We start from the raw sequence: 27,866 nt of genomic DNA, 5'->3' as shown, positions 1-27,866 counted from the left end.
TATCTAATGTACAAAAGGCTACAAATATTCTCCTTGATGAGATCCACTAATACTGGAAGACACAGTAAGAGACTTCATTTAGAATTCTATTTTTGTTGGTGAAAAACTTTCAGAATCCTGTTTCCACACATATTTTTCCTAGTTTCTACATGGTTCATTTAATTCTAAATTTTGCTATTAAAATGGAGATCTCCAAAAGAACATACAAAAATAAAATTTCTGTTTCTCAGCTCTTTACTTTGTGGACAGATTGTATTCCCAATGCAAATAAGCCAATCTTTTCCAATCTGCAACCCTCAGGGCTATTTCCGTAGAAGAGTGACAATAATTTGTGACAAACTCGTATAATACGAGGACCTTCCACAGTGAGCAGTGATAAAATATGTCTACAAACATGCTGCCACCTCTGGCGTCTGCCTCATGTTTAGTAGTCAGAAAAGGTGCTGACAGCAGAGGAGCCTGGGGTGCAAAACCAGCTCAGGTGTATATCTTATGGACCACTGGTAAATAGGAATTTTCAACTAGGACTTACAGCTAGAAAAACCATCAGCCACACATGACAAACTGCAATGAATCCTATTAAATCAGTGGAAATGTTTCTGTTATCTTCAAAGAAATCAAAGTGTGTGTGTTAGTTTTGGTTTTTGTACCACACTACCATCAAAATTCAAATATCTCTGTAACCTTGATCAGCCTACAGTCAACATTGTAACTCTCAAAAAGAGTTGAGGCCTTGTCTTTTAAAACAGTGGCATTAAATGCAGTGACCTCACTCAGTTGCACGTTATCACTGTGCTCTGAGGGATGGAGATAGGGTGGCAATGTATTTTTTCTTTTGGTATTTTAATTTAGGATTGTGCTTTTTATATCATGTACAAGAGACTTAAAGATTAGAGACCGGGTTAAATTTATTCCCATACTAAATAATAGTCACAGGATAATTAGGAATCTGTCTGGTCCACAGTTTGATCTTTATTGATTAGTCTGGCAATCATTATGAGATATAAAATATATTTATTGTTACAGAGTAACTTCCAAATTGAGGGGATGATGGTATTAAAAGCTTGTTTATAAAAGTTTTTTTACTCAAAATCTCAGTAAATAAAATTAAAGCATGTAATGAGAAACAAGAATGTCAATTGGGATGAAAAACTTTTTATCTCACATCTGAATCTGAAATTAAATCAGTGTTAACAGGAACAAGCTGTTTTGGCCTCATTCAAGTAAACAGCTAAATTCCTACTGATCAGAGTGAGAAAACAATCTGACTGAAGAACTATTAAGAGCCTGATTGAAAGTTATGTCCCCTCTTAACACCCTGGCTTTTACCACCTCACTCTTTATAATGCCATCATTTATGGCTGTTTCTAATCAGAGGCTTCTGGCTTCCTATAACCTGAATTATGAATGTGAGATATGATGGAGAAACATACAATTAAAAATTCAAAGCATTTCACTGTTTTGTATGGTATAAATAAACAAAAGGAACCCAGGTTATGGTTGAATTGATTTGCTAGACTAAAAAGTGCTAATGGAAGATAAATGAATGTTAATTTTAATATATTTCAGAACATGGGGTGCCATTCCTACCTTGGATGAACCTCTTATCATCAGACAACAACTGCACTGGGCACAAGAGCAGATGTGAATGTAAACTCCGATGCTGAAGGAGAAAGCAACGCTCTGCCTATGGACTATTTACAGAGGAAAAAATCCTTGTCTTCAGAGGTTTTGATCACCTAAACTTCATGCAACAATCACAGACATGAATATATCTGGATTTCAGTAAGGTATCTGATCTTACTTCAGATCAATTACTGGTTTAGCTGATGGTTGCACTGAAGGAAATGGAGATTAGTAGGAGAAATGCAAAATGGGCAGGAAATGTAATCCAAGGGCAAAGCAGGTGAGGTACTTCCAGGAGGTAAAGTACTTGGTGTGGGGAAACCTCTTCTGGAGAACCAGGGATCAACAGGGGAGTGGAGAGGCTGCTGTGTGATGAGACGATGCCAAACTTGTCTTGTTCAGCAATGCAAAGTAAAGGTTTGAAGGAGGATTTGATCACTGTCTGTAACTACATCACGGTAAACACTATGCAGGATGGAAGGAAGGGGTTTAAACTAAGGGATTCTTGGCACAAAAAACCAACCAGAAACTAGCTATGAATATCTTTAGGCTAGAAATGAGAAAAAGGCTCCTCACTGTGAAAGCTGCAAGTATTCAGGGCGACCTTCCAAGAAGTTTGGGGAGGTCAAAGCATGAACTGCTTCTAAGGTGATGCTCAGTATGGTTACAAAGACTACATGATACCGCTTCTGTAAGGGCAGCAACTGCGGCAGAGAGCTAAGAGGATACGTGTTGTCTGGGTTTGTCACCCTGCAGAGAGAAACTCCACCTTCCTTCAGGAGAGTTTGTGTGAATTGTCAAACCCAGCCAGATCATCTCTCTCAAAGCGGACACCAGGGAAAACCACCCATCTTTCCCATTCAGTCTCAGGGGGTCAGTGCTGGGCAGGAAACTCTGCTCCCTGCCAGCACTGCAGTGACATAGACAACCAGGTGCCCAGATCCCTTCCTGTGGGGCTCTGGAGGCAGTGACCTGCTTGAGCCCAGCTGCCTCTCCTCCTTCTCTTCCTCCTCCTCCCTGTGGTGCCGCTGCCCCTCTGCCCACCACAGCCTGGCTGCCTGTCTGCTCTGTACCCCATTGCTCCCACTGCCCTGGGCATTACTCAGACACTTAGTGGTGGCTGCAATGGGACAGGATGGAGAAGGGGTGGGGGCACCAGGGACTGGGAAACACAATATAAGGACAGGAGGCAGAGTCTTGCACTCTGGATGTTGAAATGATGCTGCAGCTCCATTATCTACAAAGGGAAACTTGCCTTTAAGGTAGAGGTTAGATTGCAGTAGTTTTGCTCTGAAAATAACTATTTTCCATTTTTCCGCTTTAAAGACTTCTTTTAGAGTGTGTTGACTATTTTTCTTTCTCCCTCTTGTATACTACAGCTTTTTGAATGGTTTTTAATTGCAGTTTCTAGTGGCTTCTGTGGGTTGTGCTGCTGAGCAGAAATAGGGTTTGATGCATGGGGAATCTCACCCCATGCATCAAATCTTGTTTCTCAGGTAAGAGCAGGCTGCAAGCACTTGTGCAGGGGGACTGGAGGAGGACACTCAGGCTGGAAGTAGGAAGGCCAAAGGAGAAACAATGACCTAGGGGGACTTTGTTCTACCAATGAACTGGAAATGACAACTGCATCCTTATTTAAGTATTGATCTCAATTCAGTGCTTGCCAGGATGAGTATCCCACTGAGAGATGGTCTCTGCTCAGCCAAGGCAGCTGTACACAAAAAAATGCTGCAAACTAGTAAGGGGAAATGACTTTCCTGTCTGCTCCGTGCTGCACTGGAAGAATTTCAGATGAGGAATGTCTTTTGTCAGGCAAGAACAGCTCGGGCTGCAAGGCTGTTAACAACATGTCAAAGGGGAATGATTTAAGGGGCTGCTAGCTCCAGTTCAAGGGGGAAAGTGGAGCAGAGAGATATCAAAGCTCTGAGGAGGTGATAAAAAGGACAGTTACTGCTGAAAATGACGTCTTCCAATCTGTGAGGCTCAGAGAAAACTGGCAAACATATGTTTCACTCAGACTTTTGGCAAACACCAAAGATAGCACTGCAGACTATGCGGCTGAGCTTCTGCATGGTCTTGTCCATGACAAGGTCTCCAGTTTATGTACATTCTTTTGTTTATGTTGTTAATTTTGAATAGTTAACATTCTTCAACTTAGCCCTCATAATTCAGCCAATAGATTGCCTATAATCCATCTTTGCTTCTATTACTGCTGCTTCATTTTTTTAACTGGTTTCCAGGTATCTTTTTGCCTTCTCTCTCCTGTTCTTCATCCCACAGGGCTAAATAGTCAAGCCATTTGTATTTTCTTCCTCATTTGGGGGCCTGCCCTTCTTCTCTACTATCACACTGACTCTTTGTTTTAGCCTGTCCACCTCCTTCTGCTCAGGTCTCTCACACCCCCTTGCACTGCTTCTGTTACCCAGATACTCTCACCAAGATGTGTATTATGCACCAGCTCCCATCCACCTTTATGCATTTTTAGCATCCTGACAGCACATCCTGTAATACACACAGCTCTGCCATTTTCCTCACACAGCAAAGATAAACAGTTTCACGTGACTGCTAGAGATGAACAACATTCAGTATTGGCAGGTCCACTGAGGTCTGTAAAATATCAACTTCTCTCAAGGGTAGTAATCATTCCTGTTACTGGACATCTGTATAATGTTGCCGAGCACACAGATGAGGAGTCATCAGCTGGAAATGCAAGAGGAGGAGAGAGAAGTAGGTGTATTTATACACCACAAGATGTACTACTAGTACATCCTAGATGTACAAGATGAACTCTTAGTGTGATGCCATTTTTGCAACAGACAAATGCAGTCCTTGGATGTAGCAGGGGAGCTATTCTCATGGAAAGAGGTGCTGCTGCACAAGGCTCTCGTTAGACCAGATGTCGTAACAGGCTGATGGCTGTGCTACCATATGCTGTAACACCAAACTTGTGTGAAAACCAGACTTTTCTGGACAGAAGAATAAGCAGGGATTTTTGGAGAACATGAAAATTCTCATTTTGTCAAGGAAAAAAAAATGTGGGATGCAATATTTTAAATTTATAAGGGGATACATGTAAAGATAAGGTCTAGCTGAGTGATCAGGAGAATTTGTTCCATTTTGAATTATTTTACCTTGAACACGGGTGCCTGCAATGGTATCTGGGATTGGATTTCTCTGAGAACAGTTGAAACCAGGTTCAGAACTCCCAGTAAGAAATGTATTAACCCTGAAGACTATGTCCTTATGAGCAGAGATTAAACATATTTGCTCATTTAGCTTAACAAAAGTTGTAGGCTTGGAGGGGAAACAACTGCTGTTTCTTAAGACAACAGGTAAACATCTAGAATGGAGGAGATGGAAGGAGGAATGAAAACCCACAGCTGTTCCCTAATCACTGGGATAAAAAAATGTTTACAACAGGAATTCAGGAGCAAAAAACTGACTGGTCTTATGATCATGGCTCATCACTCTGTGAGAAGATATATTTCTGATTGCAATGCCACAAAAGAAAACTGTCTAAACTAGAAGTATGGAGAAGATGGAAAAAAAAGGTTGAATTTCAGATTTGAGCATCCTTCCCAGGCTCCCTGCAAAGTCAGGGATGCTTTTTTCCAAGCTGTGGAGTCAACAAAGCCAAACTTAACGGCTGTGTTTGCTCCACTGACTTCAGTGCAGCATTGATGATCAACATGGATAGAAGACTCAATCACGGTAAAAACTGTACTTTTATGTAATGTATGCCTGTGTTTCAGTATGGCCATGTATTTTTTTCCCCCTACTAAATCAGTGAACAGAAAGTTTGGGGCTTCAGCTGGTAGTTACATGCAGTCAGCATTCAGCTTCTGTGAGCTTGCAGAGATGAGAGTAACTGTGTTTAGACAAATATGATTAAACAAAGACAGAAGAGTTTCAGATAAAGCAATGCTGTTTCCAAACAAGGAAACAGACACTATCAGGCACACCGTCAAATGTAAGATTTAGCGGGAATAGCTCAAAAATATAACACCAATGAAAGTGCCAATATTTTCCACCATTAAAATGACCTTTACTGCAGTTACCTCTTGGAGGAACTTAATTATCTTAACTGCCACTGTGTTTAAGCTATCTTATCCCAGGTATTGGAAGCTTTTATCACAGAATAGTAACAGTATGCATATAAACCGTGGGCAGAAGCTGATTATTTTCCACACAAAAAAATACTGTAGAACCTACTGAGAGCAGCCAATGTTAAGTTACAGACTATCATGTTACACGGATGACTGTATGCATATAAATATATACCAGCACACAGTACACAAACTGAGTTAAACCAGATGCATTTTTCTTAGAAGAAAGCAAGTGCATTTAACCTGTTATACATCAGTGCAAAATTAAGAATGTGCATCACACTGACATCGCTTCCACGTGAAGCTGTGCATTTGTACCTGGTGCTGCACATCAGCCCCTACTACAGCTGAGGGATGACATCCTCCATGAGTATTTTAAGACGCCTCTTTGGTAAGCTGTGACCATCTTGGAAGGGCACTCTAGCTGGCTGCTTACCACATGGCTAGTTTATGCAGAGTTGTAAAAGCAAAGGGAGAAGTCATGCAATGGTGGATACTGTGGCCACCAGGAAAGTATTACGTTTTAGCTGCTCTCTGCTGGCATGCCTCTTTTAAAAAACTCTGAAAAAAAAGATGTACAGAGATTTGAGCTGAGGCTTTATTTGCTTTCAGGGGCTGGCGAGAGGGCATATAGGTTTGTATTTCCTTATTCAGAGCATCTTCCTGCCTGTTGCATAACCCTTCATGAAATTGAGAGGGGCTGATCTGGAGACACGATTACCACTGTGAACTAAGTATCCCACAATGAGTTAATAAAATCCCTAGGAAAAAGTGTAGTTTTAGGAAAATGCTTGCCAAAACCAAAGTATTCTAAAATTCAGGACAGGACCTGAAATCTGTAGTCTAAAGGGCTGCAGTCTTTGAGACAGCTCTACTTGCTTCAGCCAAAGCCTATCAGTGTACAACACTTGAGGCTATACATATTAAATCTTAAAGACTGAATATACTTCTCTGTGTACTGCACATTAGAATATGTGAATATGCAACGTCTCAGTCCTTTCCTCAAGACAAGCTACTTCTTTTCAGGAAAATTGCCAAAACCAAAATACTAAAAAAACAAATACTAAAAAGAGGCTTTAATTTTAACAGCCAAAAAGCACTTTTTTTTTCGTAAACGGCTGCAGGCCATTTGTATTTATTTTTTCCAGCCATATCTGAAGGCGTTATTTTCTTTGCTTTAAGAACACTGTCTTCTCAAGGCAAATCCTGGGTAAAAAATTGCTCTTGCAATAGTGGTTGAAGGCAGAAGTACATAAGAAAAATTCAAACTAACATTCACTCTTACTGTGCTGCTCCCTATTGCATGGCCTTTTAAAATATTCCCTCTTCTGACCTTCACTACATGGACAGGAGACAGAAGCTCACACAGCCTGTGGTCGACAAATGCCTTGAATTCTACCAGTCAAAGCCAAAACAAGAGTGATATCCACTAACAATATGGAGGGCATTATCAGCTTTGCTGATTTTTTTTTTCTTTTATTTTAAAAAGTTTGAAGGTTTCTTTTCTACTAACCAACAGGGCACAACTGAGGCTTCAGGCAATCCTCACTGCCCCAAGCAAGGCAGCATGCACGGCTGCTGCTCCTAGTACTTGGACCTTCTTGCTGGAGGGGGGCAAATCCACCCCAGACAGATGCAGAAGCAGGCAGCAGGACGCTGTGGAGCAGCTGCTTGGTGACACCTCATTTTTGCAACAAGGTGCCTGGCATGCACACCCTTCTGGCGGAGGGGCACATTTTCCAGTCTCAGAAAGGGCTCTGGTAACCCAGCATGGCCTCAGCATTTTTACCCAGATTTGATGCTGGGTTTATTCCAGTTTGTCCAGGTCACATCTCACAGCACACCCGTTTTGCAACACAGTCTTTTCCTCTTTATGTTGAAATAAGGTAAGGAAGCTTAATAAAATGCAATATAAAAAATGTTTTACATAAATTTATTTCTAATATTGTATTTAAGTAGGCTGCATGTTAACATGCAGAATACTTTGGTTTGAGCAGACTTATTTGAAATACAAAATGGAGCTATATTGCTAAATCACATTAAACAATTTTCTAAGTTAATTACGATGTAAGTCTCAAAGTCAGTGTTGATGCCTAAGGAACAGAACAAGCCCACTAGCATTATCAACAAAATCTGCACCTAAATTCATCTACCTATTAAACTAAACACGCTACCTATTGGAAGGAACACTGGAGTATTGTTTGTTAGCAATGTTCCCCTGCTTAGAAAAAAGAAAATTAAAACAAAATGCAGGGGAAATGTAACAAAAGAAGACCTATGCTAGATCACAAGGAAGAGAGGCCAAGCCAAGTTCAAAGTGCCTTTCCATGTCGTTAAAGTACATTCATTCACAAATATACTGCAACAGTGACCTTTAAATACCATGACTACATTTCCTGTAAGATGAACTCTGCCCATAAAGTGATCATCAGAGCTGTCTGCCTCAATGAAAGGTCCCAATGGCAGAAAATCCTTTTAAGGTGCCCTGAAAATATCGTCACCTTGCTCAGGCCACGGCTGTAAGGTCAATGACACTCCTGCATAGAAGTGCAGTGGTGCTCAGAAACTCCTTCTTGCCTAAATACAACATCTATCATATTTACCTCTTTCTTTAAAGAAACAGGCTCTTTAAAGCTTCTGTCATTTGCATTTGACACCTAAATGATCCTTGGTAGTGAGGATGGGAAAACCAGAGCCTTTTCTTGTGGCTGAATAATAGCCAAGGGTAGAGATGGGAGTTTCAGTGCATGTAACACTTGACTTACTGGAGCTTCTTTCCTGTGCACTGCAACAGGGACACCAGCTCTCAATTCAAAGCAAACACTACTAGGGCTAGAAGGCAATGAGGGATTGAACCTCTTGACACTGGACAAAAAGCATGCAAATCAGTAAAGAAAGTCATAATACCTTTCACTTTGAAAAACATTATCTTCCCCATAAGTTGCAAATGATGTGAGTGGTATTTTCCTGGAACAGATATGAAGAAAAGCATAGGGGATTTCAGAGCTATCTCACTGCCCATTATCCTCTGGTCACTGTGCATTAGTAAATCATTATTTAGCGAAATCACACAATGAAAATCAGCCAGTCATTCTGACTATTAGGTCCCGTATGTCTGTGTCATTCCAGAAACAACAGTCCCTGAATCTAATTATCATGAAATGTTAAGTACAATTGCCTGCATTACCAAACACCACAGAAAGGAGAATAACTTAACAGCTTCTCAAAAGCACAAATCTTGCTTGAATATTTCACTCTTGTGTACTTCTTTGTTACTTTCAAATAAATTTTACACATAAAATTAAGAGGAAGTCAAAATGCTTAACAGCTGAAGAAAACTACAGTATGTAAGGTGCTACAGCTTATTCTCAAATCTCATGCAGTTACTCCTACTGCAAATCTAAATAGCTTTAAGGGCCTATACCTGCAGTGGAAGGGAAGGGCAACAGGCATAAAGCTAGATTCATTTTGTTTCAGTAGAAAACATTGCATCCAGAGAGGGACTCAGAACTGGGTTTTTGATCTCCCAACATTTCAGATACATGCTTCTTTGCAGTTCTCTCTGGCAACAGCATGAATGCAGCTGTCTCCTCCTCGGGATTACAGGAGGAATGACAGAGAAGGTCCACATGGTCTGTGATACCCCCAGGTACACCAGTGAAGGATTATATCTCCCTGCCCCAGCAGATAACCTCCTTCCCCATGTGCAATTCAGAGCTCAGAATATTGATAAAATACCAACTACTTTTTCTAATCAGAAAAAAACGGCCACCCCACTCCCCCCCCTCCCCGAGTGCTGCAATGTTAACAGAACAGCATTAAACTACAGCAGGAGAGCAAGAAAGACAGTCAAGAAGACCAGTGATGAACACGTCTGCAGTCCCTGCTGGCAAGGGCACGCTTCTGTGTACGCAGTGCTTTTCACGCCATTTTTCATGAGTAGGCTTTTGTGGGCACTGTGGGGTCTTAAGGGTCTCACATTTGAAGGGCTGCCAGGCTCTTTTCATCACCTCTGGCTGCAGATCAGACTTTTGGAAGGGGCTGTGTCAGGGATGATTTTAGCTGATCTTTGGGGAAGGGCTATGAAGAAGTCTTTTGTTCTTACAATCGCTGAAGGGAGGGCCAGCAGGGAAGCATAAAGAGCTACCTTATTTGGCCGGTGTCATTTCTTTTTACATTTCCAAAGCTGCATGAAAGGATTTCAGCCAAAGACCCTTGCCAAGTGTGTAACATACTGGACACAGCTCTGAAACAAGCCCCAATTCTGTGAGGAAGATTGTTAGTGTTTGAAAACAATAGCCTGGTGAATTACTTCTTTTCTTTTGCTCAGCTGTGCCCTACCATATTAAAGAATTGAATTTTTCTTGCCTAGATCAAACACATCAACTCTATGATTTTAAACATATCAATCACAGAAAGCTATGAACCAGTCCATGATTTTTCACTATTTAGATACATTGGTCTGTATTTCATGCAGAAAAAACAATTCTAAGAAACAATAAAAAGAAAAGGTCATAACAGAAAAGAAAGTCCAGGAAGAACCGTAAGTAAAAGGTAACGCAGTTAGAGATTAATAATTTACTTTTAAAAAGCCACATACCCATTCTGTGTGACAGTTTAACTACATCATATCGAGTATATCAAACCTGAAGGGTGCATTTCATGAATCTTTGCTTTCATAGATTAAAGGCTTTCTGGGGAAGATAGTTATCTGTGTTACAGATCTAAACGTATCTAAATCCAGCTGGCTCTGGCATTTATTTCATGGGGAAGATGGCAGCAGGCTGGAGCATGGGGAGCCGTGCAGCCCAGGGGGGATGTCTTGCACATCTGTGTGGCGGTGGGGACATATGAGCAGAGGCCAGCCTGCCAAAGCCACACTGCTGCCCTCCAAAGCCTGATGTGTGATGTGAGCCACAGAGCATGCTTAGAGCACCGTCCTGCTTGACAGGAGCACCAGAAAATAGACCCAACATCTGGTCCTTAACTTAGATTACTGGATTGCCTGCAACAGATCTTAAAAAGATCCCCAAAAGAAGCATGCTTTACTGGTTATTTCAATAGCTATTTCTCAAAAAATGCTCTTGCAGCAATGTTACCCCAACTATATCACTCTTCTGCTTACTTTATCTGATAGTTTGGAAAGTACCTTTATTATGTTATTTAAACATTTCTTCATATCACCAAAACACAATTATAAATATCTCCCATGTGCTCCTGAAACAGGAACTCAAGGATCTGCTCAGATACATACCTGCTTCAGTCTGCTGCTTCCTCCAGAGCATTAGCAGACATGAAGAAAAGGCAGCAAGTCTGTAAAGGAAGCAGGTCTGTATTCTGGCTACATAGGCCATCCTTTGCAGACCCCCTACTTTGAAATTTAGCTTAAGAAAGTGGCAGCTTGAACACCTCCACTGATAACACTTGTGATGACCCAGACAGCAGCAGTCTCACACGGAAACGAGTGCAATAACATGTAGGGCTGGAAACGGTTATTTTATATTCAAAAGTGACATACTGAAGCTGATCCTTGCTGCAAGTTTCAGTGACCACACGAGTATTTAAAGGCAAAACATATAAGATTTTGCCTTTGAGTTGGCTTCTCTGCATGTTACCAGATTTTTCTTCACACTACCCGATTAGAGAATTCAGAGCTTACTAGAGACTGGAGCTTTTAATTTTATTTGCGGATTTACTAATTTCTTTTGACTGGTTTGGCCTTCTAGACAACACCATGTACAAAATTATTGCACAAAAAACCAGATAAATCCTTCAAAATAGTGAGATCATCTCATATTTGTTAACACTATTTTGTTTAAAACTATGCTCTTCTTCTCAAAAAACCTCAGCTTATGTTCACCTGTTTGATTTACCAACAGATAAGTGAACAGCAGAAGCCATGATTTACAAAATAAATACTGCCAAGACTTCAGTTTCTGAACGGACACTGAATCATTGCCCACCCTTTCAAATGTCTTTCAACCCTCCTGGAGAAGACGGACCTCTTTAAATTTCTCCCTCATCAGTTTTGCCACTGAATCCTTACATTCAAGCAAGGGAACAAGCAATGGTAAATCGATACCTCATGACTTATATGCCCTGTCCTAGATGGGCTACAAGCACCATGAAGAGTTACGCTGTGTTGTTAGACAGAACTGCAGCCCTTTTTCCTTCTCTCATGTGAATGCAGCTGCCGTGGCTTGCTGCATTTGAATGGCATACACATGGCATTCATTACAGATGCACAGAAAGCAGCCTGCTGTGCTTCAACACCCAAGATGGTTCATCATGACAGAGATCATTTTAACTGCTGGAGTATGAGCTAACACTCACACAAACTACAGCAGCCCGTCCTGCCTGTTCCTCCACTCTCTGCAAAAACCCAAAGGTGAGTATAGAGTACATGACTTCACTGTGCTGCATTGTTTGGAGAGCAGGATTTCGGGAAAACATCCAATGTGAAGGGGAACCACCCCTCCAGCAATCCCTGCAGAGAAGGCAAAGATGCTGGCAGACCCCAGCCATGCGAATCTGAACCGGCATCCGCACCACAGGGGCAGGACAGGAACCCCCCTCTACTGCTGCATGGTGGTGGCGGCACCCCTGCAAACCCAAGGCAGAAGCAGCGGCCGAGTGGTGGAAGCACCTCTCCGAGGGGATGTCAGTGGCTTGCCACCAAATGACTGTCAGTTCGCATCAGGCAGAGAGCCGCGGTGCTTCGGCTGCCTGTGGCAGTGAACTAGCATTTGTCTGCTTGTTGATCCTCACGAGTTCGGATTTCCAGTGAGAAATGAAGCCAGAGGGAGGATCTCAGAAGCAAACACAAGGTTTGAGATGAAGACAGTAGGGGAGGGAAACCCTGTTTCCACAGTTCTGCTCTTAAGGACATAAGCAGCATCATATTAATGTCTTTTAGCCTTTCTTTTTTGATGAAGGAGATGTAAGGAGTCTGTCTGCTCCCTCCCACTAATAATTTTTCAGCCTGTTGACTAATTTCAACTACATTTTACAGGAAACTAACACCTTTGAGGCTTTACCAACCATCTCTCTCCCTAGAATGCAAAAATTAAGCAGCGAGGAAGAGAAAAGAGATCTTTTTAGTCCTGTCACCAAGGGAAAGGGCACAAGACAAGATGCACCTTCAATACATCTGAGTGCTCATGTGGTGCTCAAATTAAAGACACTTCAATGAAGCGTGCTTGCAGGAAGAAAGAACTCTCATTTCTGAGAGACATGGAGCTGTTAAGTTTCTAGTTTGTGAGTTTGTTTAATTATTCATCCTTCCGGACAGTCACACATGCAAACTTATTGTAGGGTGTTGTATCTGCACAGAAAACCATGTTAAAATTCTTGTTAGCAGCAATGTTCCATAACACATCTTACCACATCATAATGGAGTTTTAGATTAAATCTTGATTTTTAAATGAAGGGCATAATTTTAAGGCTTTAAAACGGAGAGAATTTTTTATTGCATGCCTTTCAAAGTTCTTTGTAGCAACATAAAAACATACATCAATGTGTCACATAGCAAGATAAAAGAACATCAGTGAAGCAGGCACAGTCAGATGCAAGAAAAAGGACTGACTTGCAGCCCTGAGGGTTTATGGTACCTAGCTCCACAATTGCTAAATCTCGCACACTAAAATAAAATCCAGAATTACCATATTTTATTACCATAAAGTATGGTGATACTTTATAGATGGAAAACCACAATGGTACAACAAAGTAATTTTAAAACCCAAGCAATAAAAGATGTGTTTGTTTACTTCCTAACTGACAGCATACTGATTTTCTGCTATTGCTGCTTATCAGATGGACTCAGCTGAGCAGGGTATTTGGAAAAGCACATTCCAATAATGAAATATACTGTTTGTTTACACTGCAGCTGCTGCCCATCATTACTATTGTACAAGAACTTATGTCAGAAAATCCACCAAAAGCCCCACATCGAGCACTGTTCACCAAACAATCAAATTTCTCAGTGCCCAGAAATCCAACTACCATTGGCTGTGCACTACGTTCAGGTGCCATGTAATAAATCTGGAAGGCCTATGCTCCTGAAAAAGCCCCTGATGACCCATTACCTGAATCAAGGGTCTTACATATATCCTCTCTCATTATTTCTAGCTCACAAAGTAACATGCCTCATCATGCACTCCAAATCTACTGGAGTGATAAGCATGAAGTGGCATTGACTCCTGAAAATATCAGCCTCATTATTCACCTCTGCTAGAGTTTGGATCAAGTGAAAAGAAGGGGTGTATGTAATTTCAAGCCAGGATACTCCATGGTTTTGTTGATAGTTACTGAGAAACATTAAAAATGGAGGTAAAAGAGTTCAGAAAGCAACTTGCACATGCCAGCAAACTAGTATGACAACATCATGTAAATACTAGTTACACAGAGACATAAAAAGTATCAGGAAAGGGTAAATGAAAAAGGAGAAAACCAGACTCACTACAAGCTTAAAAATATCCACAGTTGCTGGCATTTCAGGGGATCGGTAAGGAATCTCAAGGGAATAAGTGAGGAATCTTGTTTCACTCATGCTGTCACAGCCACAGAAATGAAGCCACTTATCTGAAACAATGACTGATAAATTATTACACAGCCTGTTTAAGAGTGATCAATGTCAGTCAATTTTAGTTCATGCCACCTCCTTGGCATGGCAGGAATTTTCCCCGAAGATGGCAGAAATTCTCTTAGCATTTCTTCAAACCACAAGCACGGAGATTCGGATAAGTTTCCATGTTACCTAACGAAAAAATGTAATTTTGTAAATAGCCATTTTTCTGAGAACCTGCTATCTAGTCAGTCCAGTACTATGAAATTGGAGACTAAAAGTTGCACAAGGCTATAACAGTACTATTGAGCAATTTTTTTGCAAATGTCTTTCATTTCACAGGTTCACTTGGAATTTACTTCTGAACAATCAATGTATTTTTATCCTTACCATGATTACAGAGGCAGGAACAGCAAGACAAAGGGACAAAAGCCTGTCCTCACTTAGGTCTGCAGGCACAGCAGGCTTGGGAGACAGAAAAACACAGCCCTGTGGATGGGGAGAGCTGAAGAAAGGGGCCTCCATAAGCTTCAGCAAATCTTTTCAGGGATAAAGCAGTGACTTGTGCAAAGGTGCTGCTACTGTGTGCCAGTTCCGTGGGGAAGCAATTTCCTGCCTGATAGCATACTGCATGGACCTGGGCTGCTCCTGTCCTGTGGCTCGAGTCTGCGCAGGGGAGAGGGTGGAGGCTTCTTGTACACAGATGTATTCAGGCCCTTCTCACTACACTGAATTCTCTAAAAGTCATTAAACCTCTATATGTTTCCTCAAACCTTAGAAAAGTTTTAGGGAATTTAATGTAACATTTAACTAGATGCCTTTTAGCCCTTAGAGAAATAAGCAACGTAATACCTGTTCGCACAGCTGTCACTTTATCAAGGTTGCACGGTTTGCATGAAGAGCAGTAGTTACTGGTGACACTCCTGCAGTACCAGTTAGTGTTTCTCCTCTATCTATTCATGCACAGCTGGGTGGTTTTCTTCTTTGATATTTCCCCTAGGGCAATTTCTGAGGCAAGACCTCCTCAGTCTCCGTTGTGATTTGCCATGAATCCTTCTTGACCCTTTCTGTAGCATCCAATTGCTAGCTTTTTGCTGTTTCTACACAGTATGCAAGGCTCTCAGGATGCTTTTGGAGCTTCTCCAGCTCAGAAGCCTTCAGAGCCCTGCCAGGCTCCTATAGTGACATATATATTTTGTAGATACAGACCGTACGCTATTTACAATCCTTAGGGACAGATATTTCTTTGCCCCATCCCTGCATGACAGTCTGCACAATAGATGCAATAAAAAGTATAATAAAAAATGAGTATTAGCAGGCTAAAGTCTGAGATAAAGGCAGTCTTCTTCCTTTACTTGTGCTTTATTAATTGTTAACAGTGTGCTTGGTAACATATGTAAGAGAAATGGGTGGCTCTCTAAAGCCAAGACTCAGACTCACGCCCAGTGTCAGCACAGAGCTTATTTCCTGTGCCAGGCTGCTCCTCCTCTCAGAGAACCTCCGTTCCTGATGGGAACCCACTAAAGGGGATGGCCAGACCGTTGCCAAACGATGCCCCAAAGATCTGATAATCAGGCAGACAGACCCAGCCTTTGGACTGGGTCAGCACTCTCTTCACTCATTTTCAACAGCCCATCTTATAAATGAAGGTACAGCCAAATTGCCCGCTGCCTGAGATGAACTGGGAAGAGGTCAAATCCCGGAGTCCTTAATCAGTTCTTAGACAACAACTTCCCTGTAGATGTCAGTCTCTTGGAATACGAATCAACTGCAGGCACTGGCTCGAAAACAGCAGCATTTGGCACTTTTTTTGTGTTGTGTTGTAAGCTAAAACAAGAGCTAATTAATCACTTTCAGTGCTATTTCCAAATATTTTTCAAAATTAATACTGTAGTAACTTGTTCCCAAAATGAGAGAATGACATCTTACTTAGATGAAAGCATAATTTAAGATGATCACAACTTAGCAAATGTGACCCTGACATTTTGCTGCACTGGACATTAACTGTAATACAGTAGATTTGCAGCATGATCATTAGTGCTTGTTCCGTTTCCTCTATTAGAGATAATAGCAAATACAATACCCTCATTTCCTTATTGCTGATGGCAGCATTGCCAGACTGTAAATCTTCTTTTCTCTTTGTGCTGCAAAAAGAGCTTTGCACTCAGCTTAAAACAGGTCTCCAAAAATGTTTTTGACAAAATAATTCTGAATCAAGGTACTGATAAATCAGTCTCGTGTGATAATAAAACCCACTCTATTTCCCTTGCAACAATTTAAATACATCGTTAACAAGAAAAATTAGTTTTAAAACTGTTTACAACAAACAAGAAAAACAAATGAACATAAGATAGTAAAACGATGAAGCTACTCATTCAAAATGCCATCACCCTCTAAACAGATTATCCTATGTATGAAACCATTACTTAACATTGCTTCAGAAATAGCACATTTAGGACACAAATGCATTCCTCTCCCAGGCAGTGGCAGCACTTCAATAGGTTTCCTACATAACTTGACAGTCTACCTACTTGCTTATTTGTTCTTGACAGCAATGTGCTAGAAAGGTCTCCCCAGGACACTGACGAAGCTCTTGTTAAATTGTTGTCACCAAATGGAAGAAAAGGCCGAGACAATTTCCTGGCTTCCATGGAGTCATCTCTGTACATGATGTGTTAAATCATCCCTCTCTAAGAGGATTTACCTTCCAGCCTCACAAACAAATTCTGAAGAAATAAACACTTTGTGCCTGGAATACATCAAATGGCAATTATTTTTTCAATTAAAAAAAAAAAAAGCCAACAATGCCTTAGGAAGGATACTGTTACTTCTCCCTGCAAGTCATTAAGTTGTATGCCATGTCCATGGCAATACTCGCAGTTCAGATTCAAGGGAAGAATGTGTATAACTGCCCTGCAAAACACAGCTTGATATCAATCTAACCATTGGTCCTGCCTGCCTTCACTGACTGCAATTATAAGAAGGTATATGCAAGCCAAGACTCTCCCCTTATTTCATTCCTCCTCTGTCTGACACCCTGCCTTGATATATAGGGTTTATTATGCATATGAGGCATGGTTTTTTTATGGAAGTCCTTTTCAGAAATATTGTTAGAACCTCTTTATCCTGCAGTCTACTACAATCACTATTAAAGTGGGTGTTTATGCTATTTCAAGAGTCTACAACCAAGATCACATCAGACAGTATACACTTCTCATTATGGACACTAATCTCCATATTTTTTCTCATGCCGTGATTTGCCTACAGAAATATAACTAAAATTTTATAAGTATAAATGTTTATTGTTAGTAAAATTATAATTATATCTGTTCCCTTACTGTGACTTCAAGTGCACTGTAAAACCCTTTGCAGCAAGCTATCCTTATAAGAGGAATGGGTTTAGTCACCGTCTTGTACCTTCCTTCAGGACAAGACTTCACAGGGCCTTCAGAATACCTGTCAATTATCCCACCTTTGTTAAATCAGTTAATACAACCAGCGTATCTGCTGTGACATTCCTTGTATTAATTTGTGTAACAAAGAAATATTGCTTTGAGACGTTTTAAAAGCTGCTTCACTTACATATCCATCTTCAGGTCAGGCATTTCTTTATAACTCATGAACTACAACTGTTGTATGAGTAGTTAGTAATCATTACAACTACTGTCACGTTGAGTATAATATAATAAGTATATATAATTTTGTCACATCCACAAAATTAGCTTAATGGAAGTAGATAAAACTGCCATTATGGAGGCTTACATACTAGAATATATTCTTCAGAACATCTGTTTGATCTACAGTAAATCATATACAAGTTAAAAGTTACCTGTGGACTAGGTAAGCTGCTTTGAAGCTAAAAAAGATGCAATACAAAAGAAAGCAATTCTGTTGTGTTGCTTTTTCAACTCTATGAGATAGTTGGAAACATCATATGTTGATATGTGTGGATGCAGGGGGGAGAGGAAATTTGGCATGTTGCGTGTGACAGAGAAAAGGCAGGCAGCCTACTGCAGAAACCACTTTTGGGCACAGCCTTGATGAGGAGCAGAGACAAATGCATAGCCTGCAAAACTGGCCAGCAGGGCTGATGGGGAATCTGCCTGGTCTCTTTTCCCTCTGCCTCCAACAGCCTTTAGAATAATCAGGACTTACAAAATAACATGCATGACATCAATTTTCATGTACTTTGCCTAGAGAATATAACTATGCAACTATGCAGTTATATCCTTGAGTATATGGAAACCACTTGGTTGAAGTGAAGGTTATTATCATTTCCTAGGTCAAAGAGATGTACAAAGTTTTAAGCTCTATATTAATTTTTATTTTCAGAAAACAAAATATCTTTCAATTAAGCAAAAGAAAATATCAAAGAATCATAATAATTTTGATGCTTTAATAGATGACTGAGCCCAATTTGTAATTAGAACTTTACATCTATTTTAGTAAATTTATTTGAATAAAAAGCAGATGTTCTCAGTATAATTTTCAAATTGCTCTTAGATTTATGTATGGCATGCTTGCATATCATGTACATATGCAAATCTCTTATCCATTTAACCATAATTCAAGCTAGGCATTTAACTGCAAATGGATAAAAGCATATATCTGATTTCTGCACAACTCTGAAGAGCTTCATATGCATAATTTGTGCACGGCCTACTGCCACAAACCATGCAGATGTCCTTTACATTAAATTTTTGACATTAGCAATCTGTAAACAAAGACAATATTTTTCAAAAACTCAGTTCTTTAAGTATGCTGCTAGGAGTGATCATAACTGAAGATATTAGCTACAGAAAGTAATGAAGCGTGATGAATGAGTGCACAAACACTGCTGCAGTTAATGTTCAGGTGGTAGATCTTCAACTCTTGAGCTAAATAGCTTCAAAATATTTGGCAACTAACCTAATCCTTACAATTAAAAATTCAGTACTCTCCTGTACTTCTGTGTCAATGACCGAATATTAAGAAGGGAACTCTTTTTTCTTGCAAATAAAGCGCGAAGTACCAGTAAAAGATGTCAATAAAAGGAGGGGACTTGGAAAATATTGGATGCCTTTCTTCTTCCGGCCACATGTCTGAAATGACCAGAACTTTTAACTGGCACTAGAGATCTTGCTAAATTTCTTTATAGGGGTGGTTCTACTATCCTTGGTTCCTATTGACCAGTTTGGTACTGTGGGAATATTGAAGAATTTGTTTTTGTAATTCTCTGGTCAATGTCACTTTCACATTTGAGTAAAATGAATTACATTTAGCTAACAGCAACAAGCTCTGCCTAAGTTCAGTCACATCAATGTCTTATCATTCCTTAATGTTTTCTAAAAATTGAGCTTTCTTAACATTAATAAAAAGTTAGCTTTTTAAAAAAGGTTTTTGAGAAACACAGCAGGATGTGAATATACAGTAATTTGAATTTTAATTTGCTACAGTTATCTTTAATATAAATTCATTTGCCCCTAAAACTCCTTAAATAGAACAAATGCCAAAAGACTCCCTATATGTATATAAATTTTTAAATTTAGGGTTCCGTTAAACCCGCTGACCCACTGGGTCCTATGTAGTTGCACTGGCTTTATGACAAGCTCACAAGAAGTACCAAATACTAATAAAAATATAGAAAGTTACACAAAAACACTTCACATGTCCCTGTGCAGATTTCCAAAACAAGACCACAGAAGGCCAATGGATTACCCCTCAGAAGACATTTCTGAAAAAACATGATGGGGCCTATTATGGATTGCTGGACCCACCTGCTCCTTTTTCTTCACAAATTACATCCCTACCACAAAATGGAAAACAGCTCAAGTCCGAATGCACGTGGGTGTTTACACAGCACTTGTGAATTCTCAAGATTAAAAGCCAGCATGTTCTTCACCACTTCAGTACTGAACACTGTAAAGAAAGCATAAGTCCTAACCTTTGAATGCTATTTCAAAAAGTCTTTCCCCTGGTGATTATCTTGAACAGGACAGGAGCCAACAGTGTTATGAAATTACTATTGCTTCTTGGATCAAGAGCACACAGCAGTGTCAAGACTACAGCTACCACAAGCCATCCCTGCAAGCCACGTGCCTGGTCACACAGAAGAGTATGTTTTCCTCTTTATCCTTCTCAACAAGCCAAGAGAAAATATCGCATAGTCACAAAGGGTAAAAAGGGTGTTTTGTTTTGGTTTGATTAAGTTTTGTCTTACCCTTCAAGGTGACAGGACACCAAAGAAGAACATCTCCACTTGGAACAGGTTCTTCTCCTTTTATGTGGTACAGGGAAGTTCAAAGATTTTTGTCTCCCAATCCTCTTCCTGAGAACAGGAGGATTATCTGAAATGCGAGCAGCTAACACTAACAGCTGCTATGAAGAAGACCAGAAACATGTACAATTTTGTGCCTATTCTTCTGCTCTTCCTTCGTGGACCACAGTTTTGGGAGACTAGACAAACAGCTAGGGAGCGCACTGAACAAGATTTGGTGGCAGAAGGACATCAGAGAGCAAAGACTGCTGCTGGGTAAAGTTATGCTAGTAGTTTTCCAGTCACAGTTGCTTAATTGAGAGGAAACTAGCTGGCAAAGATGAGGACCACATTACAAAAACTGGTCAGGAGACAGGGTGTCCATTACAGCCCCATTCAAGACCTCACGGAAAATATGGCGCTCCATAATCACATGTTGTGTGTCCTCCACCTGCAGCCCATTTGAAATTACTGAAGTACAGAACCTCCCAACACATATATGACAAAGTGTAAAACAAACAAAACCCAACAACAAATATACATGGAGAAATATGGCAGGCAAAATAATATATCCACACAGTCATTTTTCCAGGATACTATAACTGATAATCTTATAAGGAAAACGTATACTAAGGACTTTGTGTTTGTATTTCACCCCTTAAAAAAAGGCACCAAACACCCCAAGATCTGCTTCGCTACAAAAGAATGAACAGGACAGCTCATGAACATCTTGGGCCACAGGCACTAATTTCTCTGAACTACTCCCAGCTCAGGGACACGGGTATTGACATCACATCTCCCTGAAGGTTCAAATTCAGTTTCTGTGAGCAATCCTTACCTCCCAGGCAAGCTTAAGGCTAACACTGTTCCATGCCACCTCAGTGACAGGAGATAGCTGAAGAATTAGCACAAAGAAAGAACTCTGATTCAGCATCTAGCTTTTCTATGTTGTGTTTTCCCCTGCATGAATTACCATAAAAGTAACACAGAATTTCTCCTGCAAATTGACAACCCTTTTTTTTCCTAAAAAATAGAACAAATACAAGCATCCTCATTACATACTTCCCCAATTACATTGCAAACGGTGCTTTTAGCTGCAGATAGCTGCTGTGCCTCTTCTGAACTCAGTGTTCACCTGCCTCTTCTTCCAAAACATTGCCATGCAAATTTCCCAAAATGAAGAGTGTGCCAGAGTGCAAGTGTTAAATCTGAAAACCAATAATCTCTGTGCTTTACTTCCTGTTCCTGCTGGCAGGTTAGAAGGAGAATGGCAAAAGTGGACCATGCTATCAGAGAATAAGATACGGCATCATAATCCTTAGCACAGAATTGCAGCTGGAACAGCAAATTCCTTCTTGTCTTAGAGTATCAAGTATCGGTCCTTTTACTAACAACCACATGCTCAGTGAACACACTGAATCTGGCCTAAACCTGCAAGTTACTGAAATACCGCTTTTGAGCAAACATTCTGAAAATGTGACAAAATTTTACATTTCCCCTTCCTCCCCCACTGGAAAAGCAGAGATTGTTGGGTTTTGGTAGCTTTAGATCAGAACAACTGCTGTTTCCTAACCGTTCCCTGAACAACACTTATGCCAGGAACAGACTCAAAAAACTAATCCCTACTGCCAGAGGGAGAATAAAAAACACTCAGGCTTCATCAGGGAATGGGGAGACATCTGAAGGTGCAAATGCTTCCTCTATTAAAACAGAAATCTTCTGCAAAATCTTCCAAAGAGAGGAAGTCAATATTCTTCAATATCTACAATCATGCATAAGATTCCTCCTCTTACATACAGTATTCCCAAATTTTGTTACTATTTTACACAGGTCTTTATCCTGTGTTGTAATATCTAGGAATCCTTGTCATTCTCTTTTGTGGAATTTAACTTCATTTTCTACAGAACTGAGCCCCAGGTTTCTTTCCTGTTTGTTTCGATACACTTTTTCTTCTTAAACGTGTGACTTTTTACGCCAAGTATATATTGATAATATAACACATTTGCCTTGTTCAAAATTTCAGAATTCTGTGACATTTACACCTTCGTTAAGTTCACCTTGTAGCTGGTGGCTAAAACTAAAATCCATTGGTTGCCTCTATTTCCAGCAAGCACTAACTCAATGATTGTATAGAAAGAAATGAAACCTTTTCTTAATCTTCATCTAATGTCCACTTTCTTGGAATGCTAAAACCCCCAAATATTTTAATCAATTCTCTTGGGTCTCAGCCAGTCTTTAAAAGTCTGAGTACCTCATTTGGTCTAAGCTCTAATTGTTAGACACACCAGTGCCTCAGGGTCTGTAAAATATACTTGCATACTGCATATTCGTGGTAGGTTCTTACCTACTATCATACAGCTCATTATTGGACAGATCAAAGTTCACTGACATGAATAGAAACTTTTAATCTAGATTCTCCCTCTCAAACCTCCAAGTGGCTAAGTGTCCTCAGTCTTTGCAATCACAGCTGAGAATTCATCATGCTCCCTGTGAATTTAAGCTGAGGAGGAACTGAATAGAAGTGCAGGCATAAAATGAAGCTTGAAGTGGTAGAAAATTGAAATAAAAAAAAGAAATGAAAATGGAGGGAGTCCCACATATAGCTTCAGGAAAATGTTCCTATCTAGACAAGATAATGGACAGTCATAAGAAAGCAGCCCATTGTAAAATGTGATGGGAAATTAACTTAGAGACTGCTGGATGAGTTCAAAACTACATATAGAAATAAGCTAGTAACTACCCTAATTACAAAAAGTAAACTATTACAAATAATTTCAAATTTAAACATAATGGAAAGATTAATTTAATCCTCAAGCAGAAACCTATTAGTTTGACACTAATGCAGAATAGGCAAGAAGGAACATGGTTTATTTTTAGTGACAAAGATTTTGAAAGTACACATTAAAAAAAAAAAAAATCAGTGTCATTTTCTTAAGTTTGACCAGCTAAAAAGTAGATGTTTGTTACAGAAAAACTGTGTGTCTTTTTCTGACCAATATGTCAAGAATTATTTGAATTCCATAACATCAATAACTCATTCTGCAAGTCTGACAGTGAAGATCTGGCCTCAGGACATCTGCATGCAGAAATTCACTGATTACACAAAATAGAAAAACTGCTACCAGAATAAGCACACAAGAAAACCACTCTGTATACAACTGATCCTCTGAGAAGGAGAGAGAGGACAATGATGTGCCAAGACAGACTGCCCTCAAATGCATCCTTCCTTGGGAATGAAATTCACCTATTCTGAGATGTCAGGTAGCAACAAAACCTCCCTACCTTTTCTGAGCAGCACATCAAAAGAGCTAAAAAGATGAACGCTGGTTTGCCCTAGTTTTGTACAAGCCTTTTATCTTATGAATGAAGCTATGTCGCAGCCTGAAGAACAATGAAAGAATAGTGGAAAAGGCAAAGGTGTGAAAGAGAGAAAAAAAGGCAATTTGTTCCCAATAAGGGAAAATACAGTCATGGAGTGGGAACACTGGATCAGATGTTACCAGCAGAAAGAAAAATCATGGAAAAGGACAAAATGGATGCGGTGGTCTTCAAAACAATACTGGTTTTGTTATTTTCTCTGTCCTTGGGAGGACAGATATCCGATATATTTATGCTGGTTTGTGACCTGGAAGATTAAGATTCATTTTCTGTGCGGTACTCTGACTGCTTGCTTAATTCTTGGTAAGCCAGTTAGAACTAGGCTTATAGGTACTCAAATATTACAAAAACCAGATATACCTAGAAAGGAGATTTTGTGGGGTTTTTTTCGGTTTTTTTTTTTGTTTGTTTTGTTTTGTTTTGTTTTGTTTTTTGTTTTGTTTTTGTTTTTTTTTAAGAATAGTAGTCCATTTGGTTTAACAGTTTCAAAAGGAATTGAACAACAATGTTTAGGTGCTTTTAAAATCCCATTTTACTCTTTTGATTAGATCCTTTAGAAGCGTGTCAAAAAAACCTTTGCTAAATGAAGACATAATACCTCCTCAAGTCAATAATCCACTGTGAGGACAGATCCATTACTACAGTAACAGCCCTTAACAAGGGATTTATAAAACAAGTAGATAGACTAGTTCAAGAGAGTTCAGCAAAGGGAAGGCTGAATGCTTCTCTCGCTAAGAGAAATTTCTAAAAATTGCAGAGGTCAAAATGCTTACCTGGTGCTAGGAGGGTATTTGTTGGCATGGTCTATTACGGGGATTGTACAACTATTTGGTTTTAAGAATGATCTATGGATATATTTCCTTTTATTCTGGAAAGATTAGTCTGCTGCAGCAGTATTCTCCAGTTTCTAACAATAACTCCTGTTCTGCCCACAAATGCCATTCTGTCACGTTTACAGCCTCAATCTACCACAGTATTTCAGCTGGGCTGCAAAGATCACAAGTTGGGAACTGCCACTTCCACAGCTTTCTAGCTTTGGCTTAGATGTTCAGGGTCAGCTGTAAGAGCAAAAGTCAATACAATCCATCCTAGCTAGGGATCTAGTACAAAGATCTATAAAAATCCGAATCATTGCATGCTTATATAAAGGTCAGCTTTTTAGCTTTTTTACATCACTGTTCCACTGATTTCAGCCAAGCTATTAACAATTCATAAAAGCTGAAGATCTTCATCTGGTTTCCTGGCTTTTAAAATAAAGAGCTGAGACACCTTCTGAAACATCTTTCAGCAAAACTTAATCATCATTTTCGCAAAAGAGTGATAAATAATGTAGCACCATCTGAACTAGGGCACTTCCACTAGAAGAAAAAATTGGTCATAAAATAATAATCTGACCCAATTTTAATAAGTTTATACAAATGCATTATGCTGTGCACTAAACTTAAATACATAATTTAGATTACTTTGGATAACAGTGACTCAGTAAGCATGAGATCATTCAGAAAGTAGCATGAAGTGAACATGATGGTCCTGCAGTATGTCTGGTTACTGCAGTAAACACCAGTTCTCACATCTTATTTAGTGTGAACAGGCTTACAAATAACACTGCACCATGATTTACAGTTTTTCATAATGGGATATTTTGTTACCATCCCTGGTAAATAGGCCCAAGTTGGCCTGTTTCTTCTGAATAATTGCATTACTGCTGTAACCATATTAACTTTTCCTCACCTCTCGGTACCTCCCGTAGAGGTCAATCATCACCACCAGTCCTATCTTGAGGACAGCTCTTCCAACACTGCATCTCTGTGTGTGATCTGTACAGATCCTGCCTCACCACCACCGTGCTTCAAAATAACTCTTCAGGCTGACCTCTCTTTTTTCCATGTGCTCAACAGGTTTTTTTTGTTTGAAAAGTCTAACAGTCTTGAAATTCACCCAAAGTCAGTGATGTCCCATCTGCACTATTTGCACACCTCTGAGCACTTATGTCTGCTCCAAGATCTTTGCAGTCTTTCTGCTACCTGGCTGCTTCACCCCAAACATCTGCTGCAGACAACCACACAGTGCCACTGGACAAAATCCAAAATATATCTTGCTGACTCTGAAGTCAGTTTGCCAGGCACAGCAGAAGGCAAAATCTTTAGCATCTATCTCTCCTTAGGCCTTGCTAACATCTTAGTTTCACAAAGCAAAATTGTCTCTATATTACTATTTGTCTGAAACACTCCAAGTGTCCCAACTGGACTGTTTTTTCTTGTCCAGCATGTCCTCTTTCTTCTCCGATGGAAGTGATCAGTGCTAGCATATAGACTAGACATTTGACAAATTAATTTCTTAAGTACTTTCCCAGCATTTGATTGGTGGTTTGGTGAACATCTGGTGTGAAATCAGATGGAAGAGCTGCAAGTGACTGAGAAATATGGATAATGTACAGAAATACTGTCTGTACCCACTAGAAGCCTTCATCTTCTTGTCTGAAAAATCTTTATACCTTTCTCTAAGCAATAAAATGTAAAATAGTTGTACAAAAATTCAAATGTTTGAAACCCACATAAAATATAGAGGAAGAAGGTGTATTAGGAACTGCACAAACTACTGGCATCAAACTTTATTCTGATCTCTCTCAATATTACTGTCATTCTGTGTATGTACATGCAATTTGAAGAGCAGTGAGAACTGATTTTTAGTTAGATGTGTTGCAGCCTACACTATCCACTTTCCCCATAGTCCACGCTTCCTAGCAATGAGCCTTGTTTGTATAAATGCTCCTGCATAGTGGCAAAGACTGTGATGGGTCACCTTCAGGCAACAACTGCAAATGAAGCGTAACTATTTTCATGGCAATATTCTGCAGGAGTCTCTGACTCAAATTCTTGTACCTCTTTACACCAGCTAACACATTCAGCCAATCTATTATTCTTTTAAGTTGAGAGGAAATGTAATGCATTTTCTTTTGTTTAAGGTTCCAAATAAATTACTGTGACATACTCTGCAAAAAATGAATGACAGACTACACAAGTGCCAGTGATTTCAAATTACTTTTAGGGCTAAAATGATCAGTGTTGAACTCCACAGGTTTTTGAGATTGGACAGAGCACACACTCCACCATAACAGATGACTTAGAGCATTAAATGTATTGCTGACTGTCACCCAAAGTCACTTCTTGCCCTTCAGAGTGCCACTGCCTTAAAAAAAAATCAATACAAAATTAATTATAGGAGGGAACTTGCGTGGACTGTCTCCAACAAACTCTGCTTCTTTCACATATAAGTATTTATTGAGCCATTATAGGTGAAAGATTAGGTGCTGGGCGTATGATGGTAGATAATACTCACAGCAACCGCCTCCAGGATTTGTTTAACAGCATCAGCAGCATCTCGTTCACTGTAGTAACCCTTTTCCACAATCCTACAGAAAAAGCAACACGACAAATTGTGTTCAGGATTATGTATTAAGGTAAAAGCTTCTTTTGAAAAAATGAGCTAAAACCCAATCATCAAATTTAAATATGACCAGGACTCTGGAGTGCCCCCTAAAGAATAGAAAACAACGTTTTTACAATTTTAGTTACCTTTGATTCCCAGTTAAATTAAAAACTGGATATAAAATATCAACTAGGTAAGAAGCTCATAATATATACACATTCAGTTGAAAGTTTTTAGAATTTTCTAAAACTCAGGGAATCCAAATTATTCTCAGATAAAAGTAGGTATACTTTAGGAACTGCTTTTTCGCTTTTATATTTAACTTAAGCTTCCCCCTACTCTTATTTATTTAGTTAGTTATTAAACAAATGCACTGTGCTATGCACACACAGGTCTAAATTATTCAAGAGAAAGGGTTGGTGTAAACATTTACTAGCTTCAAATTATCCCTCGAGTATAACGGGCTGAACAATTGTCTTTTTTTCCCCCATCAATAGAAAACTGGGGGCTCTGTAGCCAAAGAAACACA

General features: G+C 39.7%; 1 protein-coding gene across 1 annotated transcript in view; it reads right to left on the bottom strand.

The window, feature by feature from the left end:
- The window catches only part of CAMK4 (calcium/calmodulin dependent protein kinase IV), a gene marked incomplete at its 5' end in the record, with an annotated part of 172,674 nt that overhangs the window by 31,782 nt on the left and 113,026 nt on the right, over positions 1 to 27,866 (bottom strand). Inside the window, one exon of the mRNA XM_082335592.1 lies at positions 27,248 to 27,320. Within this exon, the coding sequence (XP_082191718.1) occupies positions 27,248 to 27,320 (73 nt within the window). The remainder of the gene's footprint in view (positions 1 to 27,247; positions 27,321 to 27,866) is intronic.

This window comes from Platalea leucorodia, assembly GCF_965183815.1.
Source record: "Platalea leucorodia genome assembly, chromosome: Z".
Classification (NCBI taxonomy): domain Eukaryota; kingdom Metazoa; phylum Chordata; class Aves; order Pelecaniformes; family Threskiornithidae; genus Platalea; species Platalea leucorodia.
The sequence above is the reverse complement of the archived record's forward strand: the minus strand, read 5'-3'. Positions and strand labels throughout refer to the sequence as shown.